Source organism: Platichthys flesus, chromosome 7 (genome assembly GCF_949316205.1).
Source record: "Platichthys flesus chromosome 7, fPlaFle2.1, whole genome shotgun sequence".
In the NCBI taxonomy this organism is placed as follows: Eukaryota; Metazoa; Chordata; class Actinopteri; order Pleuronectiformes; family Pleuronectidae; genus Platichthys; species Platichthys flesus.
Window position 1 is genome coordinate 18,617,292 of NC_084951.1, and position 17,389 is coordinate 18,634,680.

Here is a 17,389-nt window from a genome sequence, read left to right on the forward strand (position 1 = left end):
TGAATGATTTGCATTGTGATTCTGGATTTTCTTGGTGCTGATCAGTAAAGGTGATCAGGCTAATTTGACCTGATGAAATATTGATGTACACATCTGTTGTTGCACGCTGGCTGTTTGACTCAATTCTGTGTTGGCTTCTAACTTTGTAACCATATTTATTTTGGCAGTATCACATATTTGAGGCATGAAGCAAGTTCTTCATTTTTTAAAACATCCCATTTCCTTTACCTTCAGCCAATCTGGATCGTTTAATCTTTAATTCTATTTGCATTGCTTTCCATCACTTGCAGTTATTGTCTTCAACCTTCATATTTGCTGTCTTTTCCTGAATTGTTCACCTTCTCACTGTGTGAGTGTGTTTGTTCCTCTAGAGGAAGTCGCTCTGAACTTCGTTGGAGAGCTGACTGATAGCCACCTCGTTGTGCAGAGATCCTTTAAGTATCCTTGCAGTCTTCTGCAGGCTGATGTCTGTAAGCTTTTCTCTGTCACCAAGGACTGTTTCAGGGCAAGGACAGTGCCTGCAGCTCCTGTGGTTCTCTGGTAGCCCGTTGGACAACCTTGTTGAGTTGGACTCTTCTTTGTGATTTGGCTGTCTGCAAGTTCCCTTTTGTGGAGAGCTGTGCTGACACGGACTTCCACAGAGTGTCCTCCTGCACTTGGCCACATCGCGGCTCAGGGACTTGCGGAAGTTGGGCTTGAATACCAGGTAGACAATAGGGTTGTAGAGGGTGGAGGACTTGGCAAAGATGGCTGCCAGGGCAAAAGCCATGGGTGGTACAGTTTCTGGGTTCCCAAACCCTGCCCACATGGACACAACAGCATATGGACTCCATGCTGTCAAGAAACCAATACAAACTGCGACAGAAAGCTGAAAAGAGACAACAACAGACACCACATATATATTTATCATGTAAAGAACATGTGTACTTTTGAATAATCTGCACAGTAATGTTGGATAGTGGACCTACACAGCATGCTGTTACCTTAATGATGAGTGCATGTGCATTGGTGATCTTGTTCGTCGGGGACACGTGCTGCTGCACAGCCTGACTGGAGCCCCGCACGGTCAGCAGGATGAAGGTGTAGGACAGGAAGATGACGGTGCACGGAATGATGTAGCAGAAGAAGAAGAGGCAGATGATGTAGGTCATAGCTGCGGTGCTTTCGCTGGGCGCATGCCAGCTGATGCAGCATGCCGTGCCGTACGGCTCGGGCCCGTACTCTCCCCAGCCAGACAGGGGCCCCACAGCAAAGACTCCAGCAAAGCACCAGACCCCAGCAATCAGGAGGCAGGCGTGTCTGTACGAAAACTTGTTACCTGAGAAATGTAAACCGGGAAGAGGCAGAGAAGGGTAAGTTGAGTGGAGCCATTGCTGACAAATAAAGACACAGGAGAAGGATAAGAAACAACAGTATATCAACAGTATACGATACTAGACACATTGGGTCAGGTGACCCGCTAATGGTAACCATCGAGGAGGAGAGGGAGGAAGACAGAAGGAGGAAGAATTGGAGAGATATTGTGGAATGAGTGATGAAGAACGTTTCCCCAAGAAGGGCATGTTGACGTGACAAAGCAAAGGGAATGATAATTGTCTTTTTTCCTGACCAGTGCTTATTTTTGATCGCTGACTCATTTGGATAAGAGGTCACACGGCCCACAGGAATGCACATGAACTGAAGTGAGTAATCTTCGTAATGCCCCGGACCCAAACGTCAACATTATTCTGTGTGCAAGGAGAGAGAGGGAGCTGCATGGCATGTTTACTTAGACGTTAAAGAACGTGAGAAAAACCCTTTAATAATCTACACTAACCGTTTTCCTGGTCTCGCCCCAATCTTAACCCTCTGCACACAGGACGTTGTATAAGGAAACAAAGTCACTTCTACTTTTGCTCTTAGTAATCATGGATCTGGATCTTTATTACAATAATGGAATCTGCCATAGTTGCATTCAGTTTCTTCCATTACATAATATTTTTCCAGCTCATGTTATATTTGCACCAGGATTGAACTTGAAGTGTGCGAGCCCCTGTGCCCCAGCATCGTATTTGTGATTCCCCAAACTAGCCGTTATTGCCATATATGGTGTGGGAGATCGCACAATGCCTTTTAACTGAAGAGCCTCACAAGCTTGTTGGCTTTACTCAAAAGACGATGGACTTCAAACAAATAGAAAATAATTTAATCACTAGAACGTTGGCAGTTAAAGTTCCATATCCCTGTTATCCTTCTCCATTCACCACCATGATGACATAATACACTAAACATATAGGACTAGCATAAAGGAATAGTTCACTTTGGATTAGGGATATTGGTGCAATAACACATTTTATAGTTGCATACATTACTTCTTGTATTTTATTCATGTCAAGAACTATTAAGCGTACACAATGTAACTTCGAGCACAAGGAGTCTCCAAATCTAATCAAAAACAAAAGACCTAGTTGTGATGCAGTGTGGGATTGTGTGAGTTGTTTCTCACTTCCGACACAACTCAGCTGCAAATCATGTTCATGGATGAAGCTATGTACACAAGTGTTGTTCATGTTGCACATCAAACAAAAATAGCAGATGTAACGCTGATATAACGGAATTAAAGGTCGACAAAAAATTAAACTCTTATCTTTTTTTTTTTTATTGTGGAATTCTTGATGTGTGAACATAATTGGAAACATGTTGGATAATGTAAAAATAAACAACAATAATGTTCAACAAGAAGAGCTGACATTTGAATGAAGATCGTTTTGTGTGTGTTTCTGTTGGTTGTTTCTTTACTTGTGAATAAGTTAATCCTTGGGAAAAAAGCCAATAAGAGTCCAGTGTGATTGATTTAAACAACAAGGGCTTCTTCAGTGAGGACGAAGAGGGAGCTTTATCTAAGGTACCACACAGCCTCTTGAGCTGGATGTCAACCCCTCTTACAGTTCGTGCTGCTGGTGGGTGGTGGAGTCGATAAAGCCCTGTGGTGCTTGGGTAAGAGGCTGTTAGATATTTTAGACGGCTTTTAGCTGTTGTGACGCATCCCTTCAACGATCACACTGTCCTGCTCTCTCATTGGCACATGAAAGATTCAACCTGAGCTCTTTGTATTCAGGGGGCCCGAACTCAATTTCCAACAAAAGCCCTCAAACATGCTCTGACATTTTAAAACTGGGATGCAGCAAACAATTTTTTCCTCTGATTCAGATTCCTCAGCTCTGCCAATATCGACTTCCAATCTTATTACAGCTCTGTGAATCCCATGAATAATTGTCTCTTCAATAAAGTATTGTTTTTCGGGCCTTTTGACTTTATTTGGACAGTCAGTGCAGAGAGCAACAGGAAATTGTGGAGGGGGTGCTTATGCGCTCCTAGTCATCTATACTGGTAACCCTTGATGGGGAAGCTGGAGTCAGTCTCAGCTTAGAGGCGGGTTCACCCTGGACAGGTCGCCGGTGTATCGATATATCAAACAACTTTTTACACTCACATTCACAGCCTTGGTCAATTTCAAGTCTCCAATTGACATAACCCCAAACCTCATACTGTTGGAGGAGCTCAGAGTACCGGGAGAAAACCCATGCAAACATGGCGAGAACATGCAAACTCCGAAATGGGATTCGAACCGGATAGATTATTGAAACATTTGACTTCAAGACAGACAACTAGATATCCTATCCAACCCGATCCCAAACCCAAATATCAAATTTTTGTCCAAAGGCGAAGGGGATACCAAAGAGCAGAAACTATCAGCGACTAGCTGGTGAACATTCTGGAGTAATTAGGAGTATACAAAGGGTTGGATATTTCTTTTGAGAGTTAAATCCAAATGCTTTTGGCTAAATTGAGTACCACGCAATAAATCTGGTTCCTGTGTCAAACAGAGTCAAGATTCAGTCCATAGATTTGCACTGAATAGAAATCCTGTTACCAGCTTTTAACATTTGTCTAACCTGTTCACAATAATACACTATTAGGCTTTGTGTGTAATTGAGACCTGCACAAGCTCAATTGTACCTGAAAGGGCTCAATTGATACTGCCAATAGCATAATCAGCAGGGCTATTGATTCTGCTGTCAGTTAAAAGTGAATCAATCCTCTTTAACTGTAGGGCAATCCCCCAGCCACCCTCTTCATTCTCTGTTAATCCTGCCCCACCTCCCGCTTGTTCTATCCTTTAATTTATTGAACCACTGGGGCAGGATGAGCGCTTCCATCCAGCACCAACAGGTTCATCAGCACTCATAATGATCATGGTGGATCCTGATCGTGGTGGTGGATCATGATGGTTGATGATGATGGTGGATCCTGATCGTGGTGGTGGATCATGATGGTGGATGCTGATCGTGGTGGTGGATCATAATTGTGGTGGTGGATCATGATGGTGGATGCTGATCGTGGTGGCAGCTGATCCTGGACCATGATTACAACAAGACTGCTTGTACAATATGCCTACTCACATATTCTACTACCACTGTCAATAACTCCTCAATTCATTTGTCATTGCTGCTCCCTTTATCTTCATCATACATTTTTTTCTATTTCTTCTAATCAATGATGTAAATTGATGTGTTGAGTAACAGTTCTGCCGTGCTGGGAGAAGACCCCTCACATGTGGCTTTCTCAGAGGTTCTTGTGTATTTCTTGTTGAGGGTTAGAGGATGTCACACCTTGTTAAAATTGTAAAAATTTAATTTGAGTGATGGATTGATTGACTCATTGGCGACTAAAAATGGACCCTAACAGGATGCACTAGACTCATGTGGTCTTTTGAAATCAATAAGTTAAGGCTAATTTGCCAACAGGGATCTATTAAGAACAGCATTATCCACGTGAGTTGGAAAATTAAGAACTAATGAAAGAGAAACAGGAAGAGGCACCTTCTGATAAGCTCACACATCTCCTTACTGCTGCCACTCTTCTGCTACCTTCGGTCTCATCAGCTGCTCTTGTTTATCAGCCAGGAAATCGTTCCGGCGGATTTAAAGTCTCTGCAGATCTTATTTTCTCCTCTGCAGTTCTGATATTCACACTCATTCACAGACCAACCCTGGGAGGAGTGTTTAATCGTTGTAGATATAGTTTGCTGACCAGTTCTCTTTAGAAATGTGTCAAGACCGTGTGCTCCAGATAATAATCCCAGTCATGATATGTTTAAACAGAGTTCCACAAATGTTCCTCTTTTCACAGCAGTGTAGAAGCTGTTTCATATTTATAAAGGGACTGTAGTTTCTTCTTGTGGGGAAACTGTTTGGTAATCGCCTCGTTTCTTATTTTAAGAAATTTTAACACATAATATTCAGCTTGTGGCTAAAAAATTAAATGACATATATATATTTATAGTTTTGTGTCTGTTTCGTGGTTTGAGGCCTCATCAGAGAAATGGTGTGGAGTAAACTACGTAATGACAAATGAGCTGCATAACGAGAAAGAGTTGAGTAAAGCTACTTTAAACTGCCACTGGTGTTTAAGAGACGAAGATGCCGACGCACTGAAGTGACTTATTTCCAGTTTGCGCCCAAAAGGGACGAAGTGTCCAAACAACAACTTTGAGACTGTTCATGCCTTTTCACCTATGATGTGCACACATTTCCTTAAAGTGTTTAGTTTGGCCTTTTTGTCCCACGTCCCCCTTTCCCAAACTAGTGCCAGATGACAGAGGATTCATTTTTAACCGTTGAAGAGTGTTTTTTTATTTTTTTTGTTGATGGCTGACAGCAGGACTTTAATCTCTTCAGTGTATAAATGTATTCTTGTCTGGAAACAAAAACAACTTCAAGGGCGCTGATGGTGCTAATGATCAAATCTCACAAACATGCACATCTGCATGAACAGGTGGTGTCGAATCAGAGAGAACTTCAGTCTGACAACTCAGCTTTCAAATAGTTCTTACAGCATATTTAGACTTTGGTGTCTATTGGCTCCAGCTTCATCACGTCCTCAGATATGATTACATGGATGTGGCAGAGAGATAAAACGTCTTTAACCCTGACAGGAGCCTACAGGTAGATGCTGAGGTGGTGGAAAGGATCAATCGACCGGTGGCATACTGACGCAGGCCGGCGAGGGCATTGACAAGCCAAGAGAGAGATGGGAAATCGTTGCAGCTTAAACAGAACGCCAGATGGAAGGGTGTGCGTGATGGTCTTTCATGCCTCGTCGTTCCTTTGTTCTCAGCCTTTCACCCCCCCCCCCCCCCCACAACATATGTTTCACTCATACATACTCACTCATCACCACTGATTCCACTGATGAACACACCTCAGTACATCCTTAGTTTGATTTATGCACGTTGTCAGACAATGTTATTTAAATAGATTACTCATCCTTTGGCTTTCAACCTGCGTCTCCCTCTTTCCTTGTCACGGCCTCTGGACTCGGGGCGGGGCGTGACAGTTACTCAGGTGTTATGAGTTATGTTGTGCAGCCTGTGCAGACTAATGGATTTATTACCTCCACCGAGGAGGTTATGCTTTCATCTGTGTTTGCTTGTCTCGTTCTGTTTGTTTGACAGTTAACAGGATTACGCAAAACAGGATTTATCAGGGTGTAGATCCGGGAGTACATTTTTTCCACTTTCTTAAATAGTGCAAGAGAGAATTTCTTTTTTGTTTAGCGGACAGATATTTATGAGACTGTGAAATTCGGTGCAGATCCAAGTAAACGGGTGAATTTAAATGCAGTTTCAGAAGGGAACTGGGGCCTGAATAAAAAATACAAATGGTCTGTGTGTGAGGTGGACAACTGAAACTCGTGGCTGAAACTCTCTCCTGTAGACGGGCCTTAATATCATGCTGCTGTGGCAGGGCTGCAATTATTCACTGGGGTTTTAGGGCATTTCCTGTTTTTATCTGTGTTTCACCATGGGAACTTACTGTTGTCGTCCACAAACTGCTTAAGAAAGAAAGAGTACAGTGTGTCTGTAAGTGGCACACATTCATTCATGGTTTCTTAGAGAAATCTCATGAGCATCATTATTTGTGCTCATTACCATTTCAAACACTTATTTGTGAGGCTTGTAGCCACTGGGGTTTGCAACAGTGCATTACAGACTGTTCCTCCAGAAACCAGACAAGACAAGCCTTTTTATAAACACATCCCTGATATTAAATATCATGTGCCTGGCAGGAGCAATCATTGAGCTTAAAGATAGGGAAAGATTTCGTTTTATATTCAGAGTTTCCGACAAGTCAGACGTTTCCATCTTATCTCTCCCCGCATTTTTACCTCCCAACTGGAGGGGACGAGAGGGCTGTGGCGGTTCGGAAGGACATCGGGGGAAATCCTGATTAACAGTGTTTTTACCAGGAAGAGGGAGAAGTTCCTGCATCTCAAAAAGAACCCACACATTTTTCAAAGCCCTGCGAAGTTTGGATATAAACCAACCTCATGAGGATGGATCTGAACTCTGAATCATCCAGGCTGCACCACATTTTCTATTCCTTCTGCTACATGCTGCTGTGTTGTGGTAATTTATTCCCCGACCACATCTGTTTATGTCTCCCATTGTCTTCAACAGGGTGGGTTTTCAGAGTGAGATGGATTTATATGCAGTTTCTATCAAGTACTACCACTTAACACATTTGCATATTAGCTGTTCGAATTAATTGCGATGATTATGAATTATGGCTAATTGGTGCAATAATAACAATTGTTATTCACAGAGAAAGACCCCTACAAATTTAATTAGAATTTAATCAGCAAATTAAGAGAGAGTGATGATCCTTGAAAAAATACAGAAAATGAATGAATCACTTGCAAATATTATACAATTATTTGCGACTTCTAAATGAAGTCCAGAGTTAAATATATTCCTTCTAACAAACAAACGCGACAACATGGATCCCACTTTAACTGTCTGAGCTGCTCAGAGAGATTTGGATTAAACTCGGTCGTGTGAATTAATCCTCTGTGGCTTGATTGGCTGAAAAACATTAATTATGCTCATTAGCAATTTGCTGGTTGAGCAGTTTGCAATCAAGCCAACGTGCAGAAAAAGGAGTTAATGTTAAGTGAAGCTGGTTGAAAACTGAAGAGTCACAGACTTCCACTACAGCTAGAATGTGGTCACACGCATGAGTTTGTGCCCTTGAGCAAAACACAAATCCTCTGCCCGTCTAATCAATATGAAGGCACGCATAAATCTTAACGACTGCACTGCACAAAATATCTTATTATCGTTGAATTTTTGAGGTATTGATGAATATTTTATGGATTTTTATAAATCTATTGGATTTATCATTTTTATTCAAACATTTTATTCACCTCTTTATCTATTTACTCTCTTGAAATGTGTCTGATATTTCTCTGCAATTTAAAGCTGCATTTCGGAGCTACGCAGCAGGACTCCACTCCGTCTAAATGTCTCCGATCTGAGGATGGACACATCACACAAAGAAGAAGGGGTAACATCAGATAGGGATGGAAAGAGGGCGCACGCGAGAGAGAGAGAGAGAGAGAGTGACATGTATCTCCATATGAAAGAGGACATTACATAAGTACTTAAAGAGAGAAAGCAATCCTAGCTCAATAATTATCTGACAGCAATTATGCCCTGGAACAACATCAGAATTCATTTGCATGATAAGGTTGAAATCTTTAATGTATGTGACAGTTTATTCACAAAGGTGGGTAGGTGGATGTTTTGGGACAAGATAATGCAATTCATGACGGCTTGTATCACTTTGTGATCTATTTTCCCTCTTTCTTTGAACTCCAAATTTAAAAAAACATTAATTATGATTTTGTTTCAACTATTCCCCTTGATAATATTACATCAATAATTTGCTTGCTGGGCACATTTGATTGGCTGTGTCCATTTTCTTGTCTTGCTTTGACATCATCTCAGTGTTAATATCCAGATCATCACATTCTGTAAATAATCAACATTCCACCAATAATTTCTGAAGAAAGGTGTTTGCTAATGATTTTTTTTTAATTAGTCCTCTCTGCGTGTTTTTTCTATCAAAGTCAACTAACTAGCAGATCTTTGGATTGCGGGAGAACTTCTGAGCAAACAGAAGGACAAGGGAACGTGACGCAGACTTGGGTTTAAACACACAGGTCTTTTCTGCTGCAAGGCAACAACACTGAACTCAACTGTAGTTATTGAAGATTCTAACCCGGTGACAGACGCACAAACGGAAAAAAAAAAAGAAAAGAAAACAAATATGACACACGTAGAAGACACAGACAAAGTTGTGAAGAGTTTGCGGTGATAAGAGCTGACACCAGTGTCTACGTGCTGTCAACAATAACGCAGCTAAATCAATACGTTACGTCCTGCTCCTGCCTGCGGCTCCACCCCTCACCTGTATCCTGCACCGAATTTGTGAACGCTGTGAACCCGTCTGAGTAAATAAACCCCCGCTGGGTCGTGCATGTGTGAGAGGAAAACGGCAGAGAAAGTCTCTCTTTGAAGATGCACCACATGACCTGTCTGAAGTGGCTTTGTTCTGAATCAAGCGTGATCAGTTTTGCCTTTCATGTCAACAGATCCTCCCCAATGAAAACTGTCCAAACTCCAACTGACGACCCTGCAATACAGTTGAAAGCTCAGGGGAAACAGCGGCAGTGACCTGGGATTGTGTTGTCCTATAGTTCCGCCATTTAATTTACATTCTGCACACGCGTTGAGAAAATGAAACTGTCCCTCAAACACTACATAAATCATCTTAACTTCTCCCGTGTTTTACTGTCCCAGTAAGCAGACGCTGAACTCAGCCTCGACAGGAACTGCCCTCTGCGATAACAGCAGATAAATTAGCTGTCATTCTACAGCGACAGTAAAAGCACCCAATGATTTCAGCTCAGTCACACGAAAGGCAGTCGCAGCCTTTATCTGAGCCCCTATCAGATCCAGTCTCCGATGATCTAGAGAAAGTTGTGTGAAAGACTGACGAGAAAACACTATTTGTCAGTTAAGCTGTTAATTTGATAGGTGTAGTGTAGTGGATGTACTAAACTGCTTGAGTACATAAGTCATTCTTCTTCTGTTGTTTGTTTTTGTGTCACAGCTTCAGCTGCTTCATCACCACCGTCTGGACTTGAGTGCGTTGGACCCTGATTTTTATGTAGCCCAAGAAAACCTAGACAATAGTGCAATTACACCTGTGATCCGACCAACAAACATGTATATGTAAGTGTCAGTGTGTAAATCGAATCTGGGTTTTCTCTTATTTGTGCTTTGTTGAATCTGATCCTTCAGCCAGTTCACACAATCTTCCCTGTTTCACCCTCACCTTAACCATCATAACTAAATGCTTCATCCACACTCAAACCCAAACCTAGAGCTAAGTTTAACAGTAAACCTAAAACTTCAGGTGTTAACCCTCAAACAGCATCAGTGAAAAAGTAAGGACCGGCCAAACTGGCTCACTTAAAACAAATGTACTCACAAAGTTATAAGTCAAGAACACTGACTCTGCTGACCCCCCAACAATGAGTGCTGAGGGTAAATGGGTTCAGAGACATCGTTGACAGGTGGTATATTTTTCTCGCTGTCTCTTCTGACCCTGAGCTCTGAGGTTGGATTTATTAACTAAACAAATTTTACCTTAACATCCACTGGATGAAAAAGTTAATTGTGACTACATTAATTATACTTGACATCTGATAAAATAAAACACCTTGAGTTGAGAGTTTATGATTGTTGATGAATGCTGTACATTGATAAACACTTGAAGCACCCTTGAAACTGCATTGTGCTGTAAGGCAGTGGTAGTCAAATGGTGGCACCCAGGCTAAAACTATAATTTAGATTTTTCTATTTTTAATTTGCGGTGGCAGCGGCATTCAATCACTTTCCCCTCAAGCAATTAGTTTACAAAGTAAAGGGCATTGTTATTATTTTGCAGCAATACTTTGTTTCAAGTTGAATTGCTGAGCTTTTAATCTGAAAAGTTACAATGTTTCATTTATTCAAAAAGCTTTGACTCAGAGGGTATGTTACTTATATATGCATTATATTTGGTTTGAAAGTAAATGTTACCAAGTTATGATTAGGAGAGAAACACAGACTCACTAGAAAACTGTTTTTTTTATGTGTTAGACTTTCTATCAGTCTGTTTTTTTTTTAAAAGGAACACAAGTTTAAATGAATCAGTAATTACTGACAGTGGATTTAGAACATACACAGTTACTTTGTTTAATTAAGCAGATGCAGGGAAAGACATTATATAGAGAGAACATAAAACGGGCCTTGAAAACATCTCCTTTTTGTCTGTCATGTAGTTAAAAGGAGTTCATATGAACATTAACATTACTGCAGCATGGGCCAGTTTGTCTTTGAAACCAGCTCTTGAATCTCTGTCCTTTCTGCTTTATTATTCATCTCTTCACATTCAAGGTTTTCGGCTCAGAGGGCCAGAATGAAAAGCCTCATCAGTGTGGTGACCAATGTGTGCAAAGAAGCCTTCTAGCTAATCAGTATCAATAATGACTGACACTGTGTGAACTCTTCTGCTCAACATAATGAGTTGTAATACTGTGATGATGGTTGTTTAATATGCAATGCTGGAGTAAAGCAGTCAAAGTCCTCGTCTTACCGTAGTTTGGGATGCAGACCTTGATCCAGCAGACGCAGGAGAGCACTGTGAGGTTGATCAGACTGCACAGGCCGAACAAGACGCCACAGAAGGCGTAGATAATGCAGATCGTTTGACCAAACAGCCACCTGATCGGAGAGAGAGACACAGGGGGACATTTGTTCACGACCGTTTTCTTGATATCATGCCAAGATTTCTCTGCAATTGCCCTCTGGTGAATTACACAATTCATACTCAGTAGATCATGGGTGTGGGAACAGGCTTCCTACTGGGGTCATCTCTAGTTTGTACAGTATTTTGTGATTTATTGTACATGACACCAGATTACATCACACTGACATGAGTTTGCTGCTTCTCTTTGGCAAAGCGTCTGACGTCAAACTGTTTCCTTCACAGGACTCTACAAACAGTGCCATGTATTTATTGAATTCAGCCATTATCCCATGTTTGAACATGGTGAGCTGGTGCTTTGCAGTTGCTACAAGGCTCCTTTTCAAATTCTCCCTCAGAACAATTTTCTTACCCTTTAGCTCACCCACAAGAAAACCTGCCTGCGTTAAAATTGGCTCTTGTCAGACATGATATGTTTCATCTGCCCTGAGTGAAACGTGTGCCGGCTCACACCTGGAACTAAAAGGCTTCCTCGATATGTCTCTTGTTGCCACTATAAATGCAAATATAACATGTCCATGATTTATATTTTCAGATCATCTACATGATTTATATTTGCAGAGACAGATTTATATTTATATATATAACAGAATGTTTTAATCCAGTTTTAGTTGACACATGTGTCCATTACCAGTGTGTTTGTTTGTTTTGGGGTAAGGAGGGCTGAATTAATCAATGATAAGCTCTCGAGGATTTTACCAGTTTAATATTCACACTGTCAATATACAAACCAATGTATGGACTCTAAAAAAAGCAATAAAATCTTTGGCTCATTACGAAACTGTAGTGTGTCAGGGGACGTCGCCTGAGGAAGTGGCTCCTACATATATGGCCAGGGACAGATTTGCATTTACACAGCGAAAGGAATGTGTTCGGATCAAAGTCTCTGTCGTACTTGTGAAAGCTGTAAACTTCATCACGTAACATTCATTGTATTCCACTACAACTCATCCATTTAGTTTCATGCTTCAATCAGCAGGGCCACTTGAGAATGACCTTTCCAATCTCTGTGACCTAGTCCCTGCACAGGTTCAGTGGCTTTATGTTTTGGAAAGTGTGACATTCTGCATGCTCTTCTTTCTCAACAGTCGCCATGATGCTTTTCAGCGATGACACGTAACAGCTATGTGTGTGACAGTCACGCAGCCGGAAGGGACCACCCTGAAGGTCAAGTAGGTTGACTATGTTTGATACTATCTTAATACACGTAAAAGATAATTGCCGTAATAAGTCACTATAATGAGATTTTTTTTTTCTGAATCATTTGTTCTTCGTCTCTGTCAATTGTCTTGCGGGTTGGATCTTGTAGGCCATGTACAGTCCAGAGGTCGGCGGTTCCCGACCCTTGCAGTAGATGAAACAGGCAATACATTTCCTTGGCTTCTCTTGGGTCATTGCTCACTGCAGTGAGCAGTGATGCATTTTAATGAAATCATGGCACATATGACAGCTATTGGCCGCACATACTCTCTGGATCAGAGGAGCAAGCAAACAGAGTCGCGGGAAGCAGCAGGAGACATGTGAGAGAGAGCCATGAATTCCAACCCTCAATTAATATTTTTTTTGTGTGTTTTTTTACTGCATTTAACCACAAATTCAGTCATCAAGGGTGTTGGTTTAAGATTTTTGTCATGTTAGCAAATTACAAATCGGGATTGTTATTGTGCTTGTAATAATGATGGCAGTCTAATAAAAAATTAAAAACTATATCAGCATTACATTCCTGAGGAGAGATTTTACCACAGACTTTGACTGAGGTTCAGTCACTATAGTGTCTCTTGGGCTCATATTAACTGTAACATTATTTCTGTAACAGAGGATGTGGAGACACCTTCTTCAGGCTTGAGGGGACGGCTGCAGTTGGCCTCATTAAACTTTATCTACAAGGTAGGACAGGCTTCATGAAGCGACTATTTGAAGGCAAAAAAAAGAAGCCCTCTGGCTAGACAGTTCACTAATCCCTTGCTGCTACTTGTGAAGCTTAAATGAGCTAAAACTGACATTTCCCTGAAAACATTGTATCTGTAGCTTGAGCTTTAAAAATATTTTACTGTTTAATGGTTCATTCTCACCACTCACGGCAATAGCAGGCAACCATTCAGGATTTATAAACTGAGAGGAGCAAGTTGTCCTATAATCCCCTGCTGAAAGTACATTGTTCCTTCTTTCCTTTCCTTGTGAATTTATTGATTGGGAAGATGACATGTGACATTGTAGAGAGAGAGAGTCTGTGGCGGAGCACTAAATGGTCATCACTCACATGTGGGCATAGGTCGAGGGGATCGCCAGTGGAAACAGGCTCAAGGTCATACCCAGGTCGCTGATGGCCAAGTTAACCACAAATAACTCAGCAGGCTTCAGGGTGGATCTTTTTCTATAGGCCACAAACAGCAGGATGCCATTTCCTATTAACGACAGGACACCTGTGGACAAAGTGACAGGATATTTTAGGGTGCGAGTACATTCATACCGTTGCAGACCGTGGGAAGAAAAACAACTCGCTCACCAAAGATGGTGTAGATCGTCCCCATGAGGATGTCACTGTCTTTTGATATCTTGGACACGAGCAGAAATGTTTCTGAGGCATTTCCCATCTAGAGATAAAATGGATAAAAACAGAGAGAAAGACAAGGTGTAAGAGAAGGTGAGACAAATCTTTAAACGTGTGTTTTCAGCTTCAGGCCATTTATAAAAAAAACACAAAGAGGGAAAACAACACCTCATACCTTACACCCTAGCACAAAATGACTTGTTGGTCAGCTGCTGTTAAAATGCCCTGAAACCAAACTCCACTTCCGCACTTTAATATTGTTTTGAGGACGAGGCCAAACAGGATTCATTCAGTCTCGTATAGCTTTTAATGGCTCATGTTATTTGTACTGCATCGATGATTACACACAAATCTCTCACTGCCACTTAAAAATAGAAAAAAAACACAACACAAAAAAAAAATATCTCCCTATTTGTAGGCTCTTTCCCCAAATTGTCTGTAACTGGTGCTGTAACAAACCATGAAGGACATCTCCTCCTCCTCATCCTCCTCCTCTGTGTACCAATTTAATACCGACCTTCAAAATAAAAAACAACATCCTCTTGGAAGCCTTGCGGTTTAGCTGCATATCATGCATTCACACTGCATATTCTTCACATGCTCTGTGTGTTTGTGTACAGTATTAAAACAGAAACATGGAAAATTATTAAAACCGGTAAGTGGTCTCTATCAGTGTATACCACTGTGGCCAGGGCATGTTTCTGTAACAAAATTTGCATGGAAATTTATTCATAGCCTTTCTATTTACTCAACGACTTCAACTGTACTGACAAATTAATGGGTATCATGTGCATAAAAGGGAAGGAGTCGTGTTACATCACCTGGGGTTAAGAGTGGAGCTGCTCAGACTTAAATCCCTGGAAATCCCCATTCACTCAGGAGACTAACTTCAAATCAACCAGAGGTGAGGAAATGATTTAAAGGGTTATTCTATGAGGCCTTTCCATTAGAATTTGAATGTGGCCCTGCAGCACATGATGTATGCAAATTCAATCTTGCACAATTTATTTGCCTTTATTTGCATTTGATGTATGTATATATCAGTGTGTTTATGGCTTGGGGGGGGGGGGTTCATACAGTAAACGTGCATACGATACAAAGCAGAATCATTGACAGGCATCTCAATTCTATTATCATCATTGTTTTTACATTATTATAATCCCCTACTAATTTTAATCCAATTTTATAAAACAGCTGCTCACTGTTCATTTGACATATCATTGAATTATTTTTCCGTTGATTAACACGGTGAGTTATCTCTTTAATTGAATTAGTCATAACTTGTGCTTGGTGCAAGTCTACATTGGTCTTTCGGTGTCCCGGAACATGTCTCGTCTTGTGATGTTACACAACATTTCCACCCATTCCCCTTTCACAAATGATCCAATAGAGTTTCACAGTGGTTGAAGTCTGGTGACTGTGGAGCCATTGGACGGGATGTAACGATGCTTCATTGAGCCCTGAGGGGAGGTTAGGATGTCACACCAGCAGACAAGAACAGAATTAAGCTCCACAGACGGATGAAAGATACAGTTGTTCTATGCAAATAACACAAAGTGCACACAAGTACTAGTAGTAATGGAAGTGTCAATATTATGAAGAAAACATAAATTACATCATTAAATGAACTTGTCAACAAGTGAATGGTTTTATGATTTATTTGGTAAATTCAAAAGGTGTGAAGGCAGTAAATAGAGATATGTGTGAGCACGATAACCCCATTTTACGTGTGTGTGTGTGAGTGTGTGAGTGTGCGTATTGGTTTGTGGGTGCGTCTGTGTGTGTGTGTGTGTGTGTGTGTGTGTGTGTGTGTGTGTGCGTGTGTGTGCGTGTGTGTGTGCGTGTGCATGTGTGTGGGCTACAACACTCAAACTGGAAAAGTGACTCCAGCAGATTCTAGGAAAAGCGTCTGAGATCTCTGTTCAGAAGAGCACAGTCATATAGGAACAGATCGAATACTGTGCAGAACCATCAGGGTCCCAGGCCTCTGACAGAGACAGACGCAAAAGATGACATTTTTCTGAAGTCACAGATGTTTGGATTCCTCGCCAAACAAAAGGGATTTGAGAGGCGGATTTGGATCTGGATTCAGCTTGGATAAAAAATGCTATTGAGCCCTATCCCTGATCCACACTCCAGTTAATCTTCACAGGATCAATGCCTCCTGTCTTTGCATCTTATTGCCCTTGTGACCACAGACAAGCAATGTAATGACAACAAAGACCATCTGCACCTGACTCATAAATATAAACAGACTTTAACAATAAAACTGTAATCTCCCTTAAAATTTCTCGCAAACAATCATTTGCGAGGTCCAGGCCTTTCAAGTGGCCATGACTTCACGGCATTCTAGTGATCTTACGTAAACTTAGGCGAACATCTGTCAGAAACAAATTGACCTGCCTGTCTGATTACATTACAGCTCACTTCCCTATCTACTGTCTGCTCCCCGCTCAGCAGTGTCAGGAGAACAAGGGGCAAGAGTGGTATAACTGTCTGAGAGGATGAAGTCGCAGAGGCAGAGGAGGGAGTGGGAGGCAGGGTGAGAGGGAGGACTCCCTGCTCACCCCAATCGCTTTGAGAGGGGGAGAAAGTGAGATAAAGAGTCAGCAAAAGTCCTAATGTGACTGTCAGGCTGTAGCTAACAAAATAATGTCTTTCAGGCTTTTAGTTTTTTTTTTATTGATGCTGTTATGTTTTATTTCCCCCAGGCTACATCCTAACTCGTATGTTTTCATTGAAATTTCCATCCACACAAGCCTTTTCCCTCCACATCAGTAATTATCTCCATCCATGATGAAACACCTGAATATGCACAGCATGGGACCATTCACAAACACTGAGCAGGTGAAGCAGATGTTGATAAATGGTCTGTTCTTAAATAGCACTTTTATAGTCTTAATGACCATTCAAAGTTCTTAACAGTACAGTTCGCCATCCACCCATAGGCATCCATACCGAGCATCTGTCAGCAGCACTTTGTCTATCACAGAATGCGGATTGGTGGATAACCCGCTCTACTTCCTGATCCGCAGCCTCCCCAGTTAGCTGCTAACAGAAAATACTGCAAACTATAAAGTAAGACAAGAGATTTTTCCTTGTTTTACATTTCCGTCTCTACCTTCCAGACTTTAACGCA

At 41.4% G+C, this 17,389-nt stretch overlaps 1 protein-coding gene across 1 annotated transcript; it reads right to left on the minus strand.

The window, feature by feature from the left end:
• Nucleotides 1-367: 367 nt before the first annotated feature.
• opn7b (opsin 7, group member b) lies at nt 368-14,293 on the minus strand. Its single transcript, XM_062392280.1, has 5 exons — nt 14,206-14,293; nt 13,960-14,122; nt 11,529-11,656; nt 984-1,318; nt 368-868 (listed from the first exon to the last, which is right to left on the minus strand). Exons 1-5 carry the CDS (start codon nt 14,291-14,293, stop codon nt 368-370), a joined length of 1,215 nt encoding a protein of 404 aa, XP_062248264.1.
• Nucleotides 14,294-17,389: the final 3,096 nt, after the last annotated feature.

Bases quoted from the DNA above. Each gene is read 5' to 3' on its own strand.
- opn7b (XM_062392280.1), bottom strand. From the start codon at position 14,293: ATGGGAAATGCCTCAGAAACATTTCTGCTCGTGTCCAAGATATCAAAA. The intron at 1,319-11,528 runs GTAAGACGAGGA...TACATTTCTCAG, and splicing joins GGTCTGCATCCCAAACTACG to GTAACAAGTTTTCGTACAGA. The intron at 869-983 runs GTAACAGCATGC...GTCTCTTTTCAG, and splicing joins CACATGCACTCATCATTAAG to CTTTCTGTCGCAGTTTGTAT.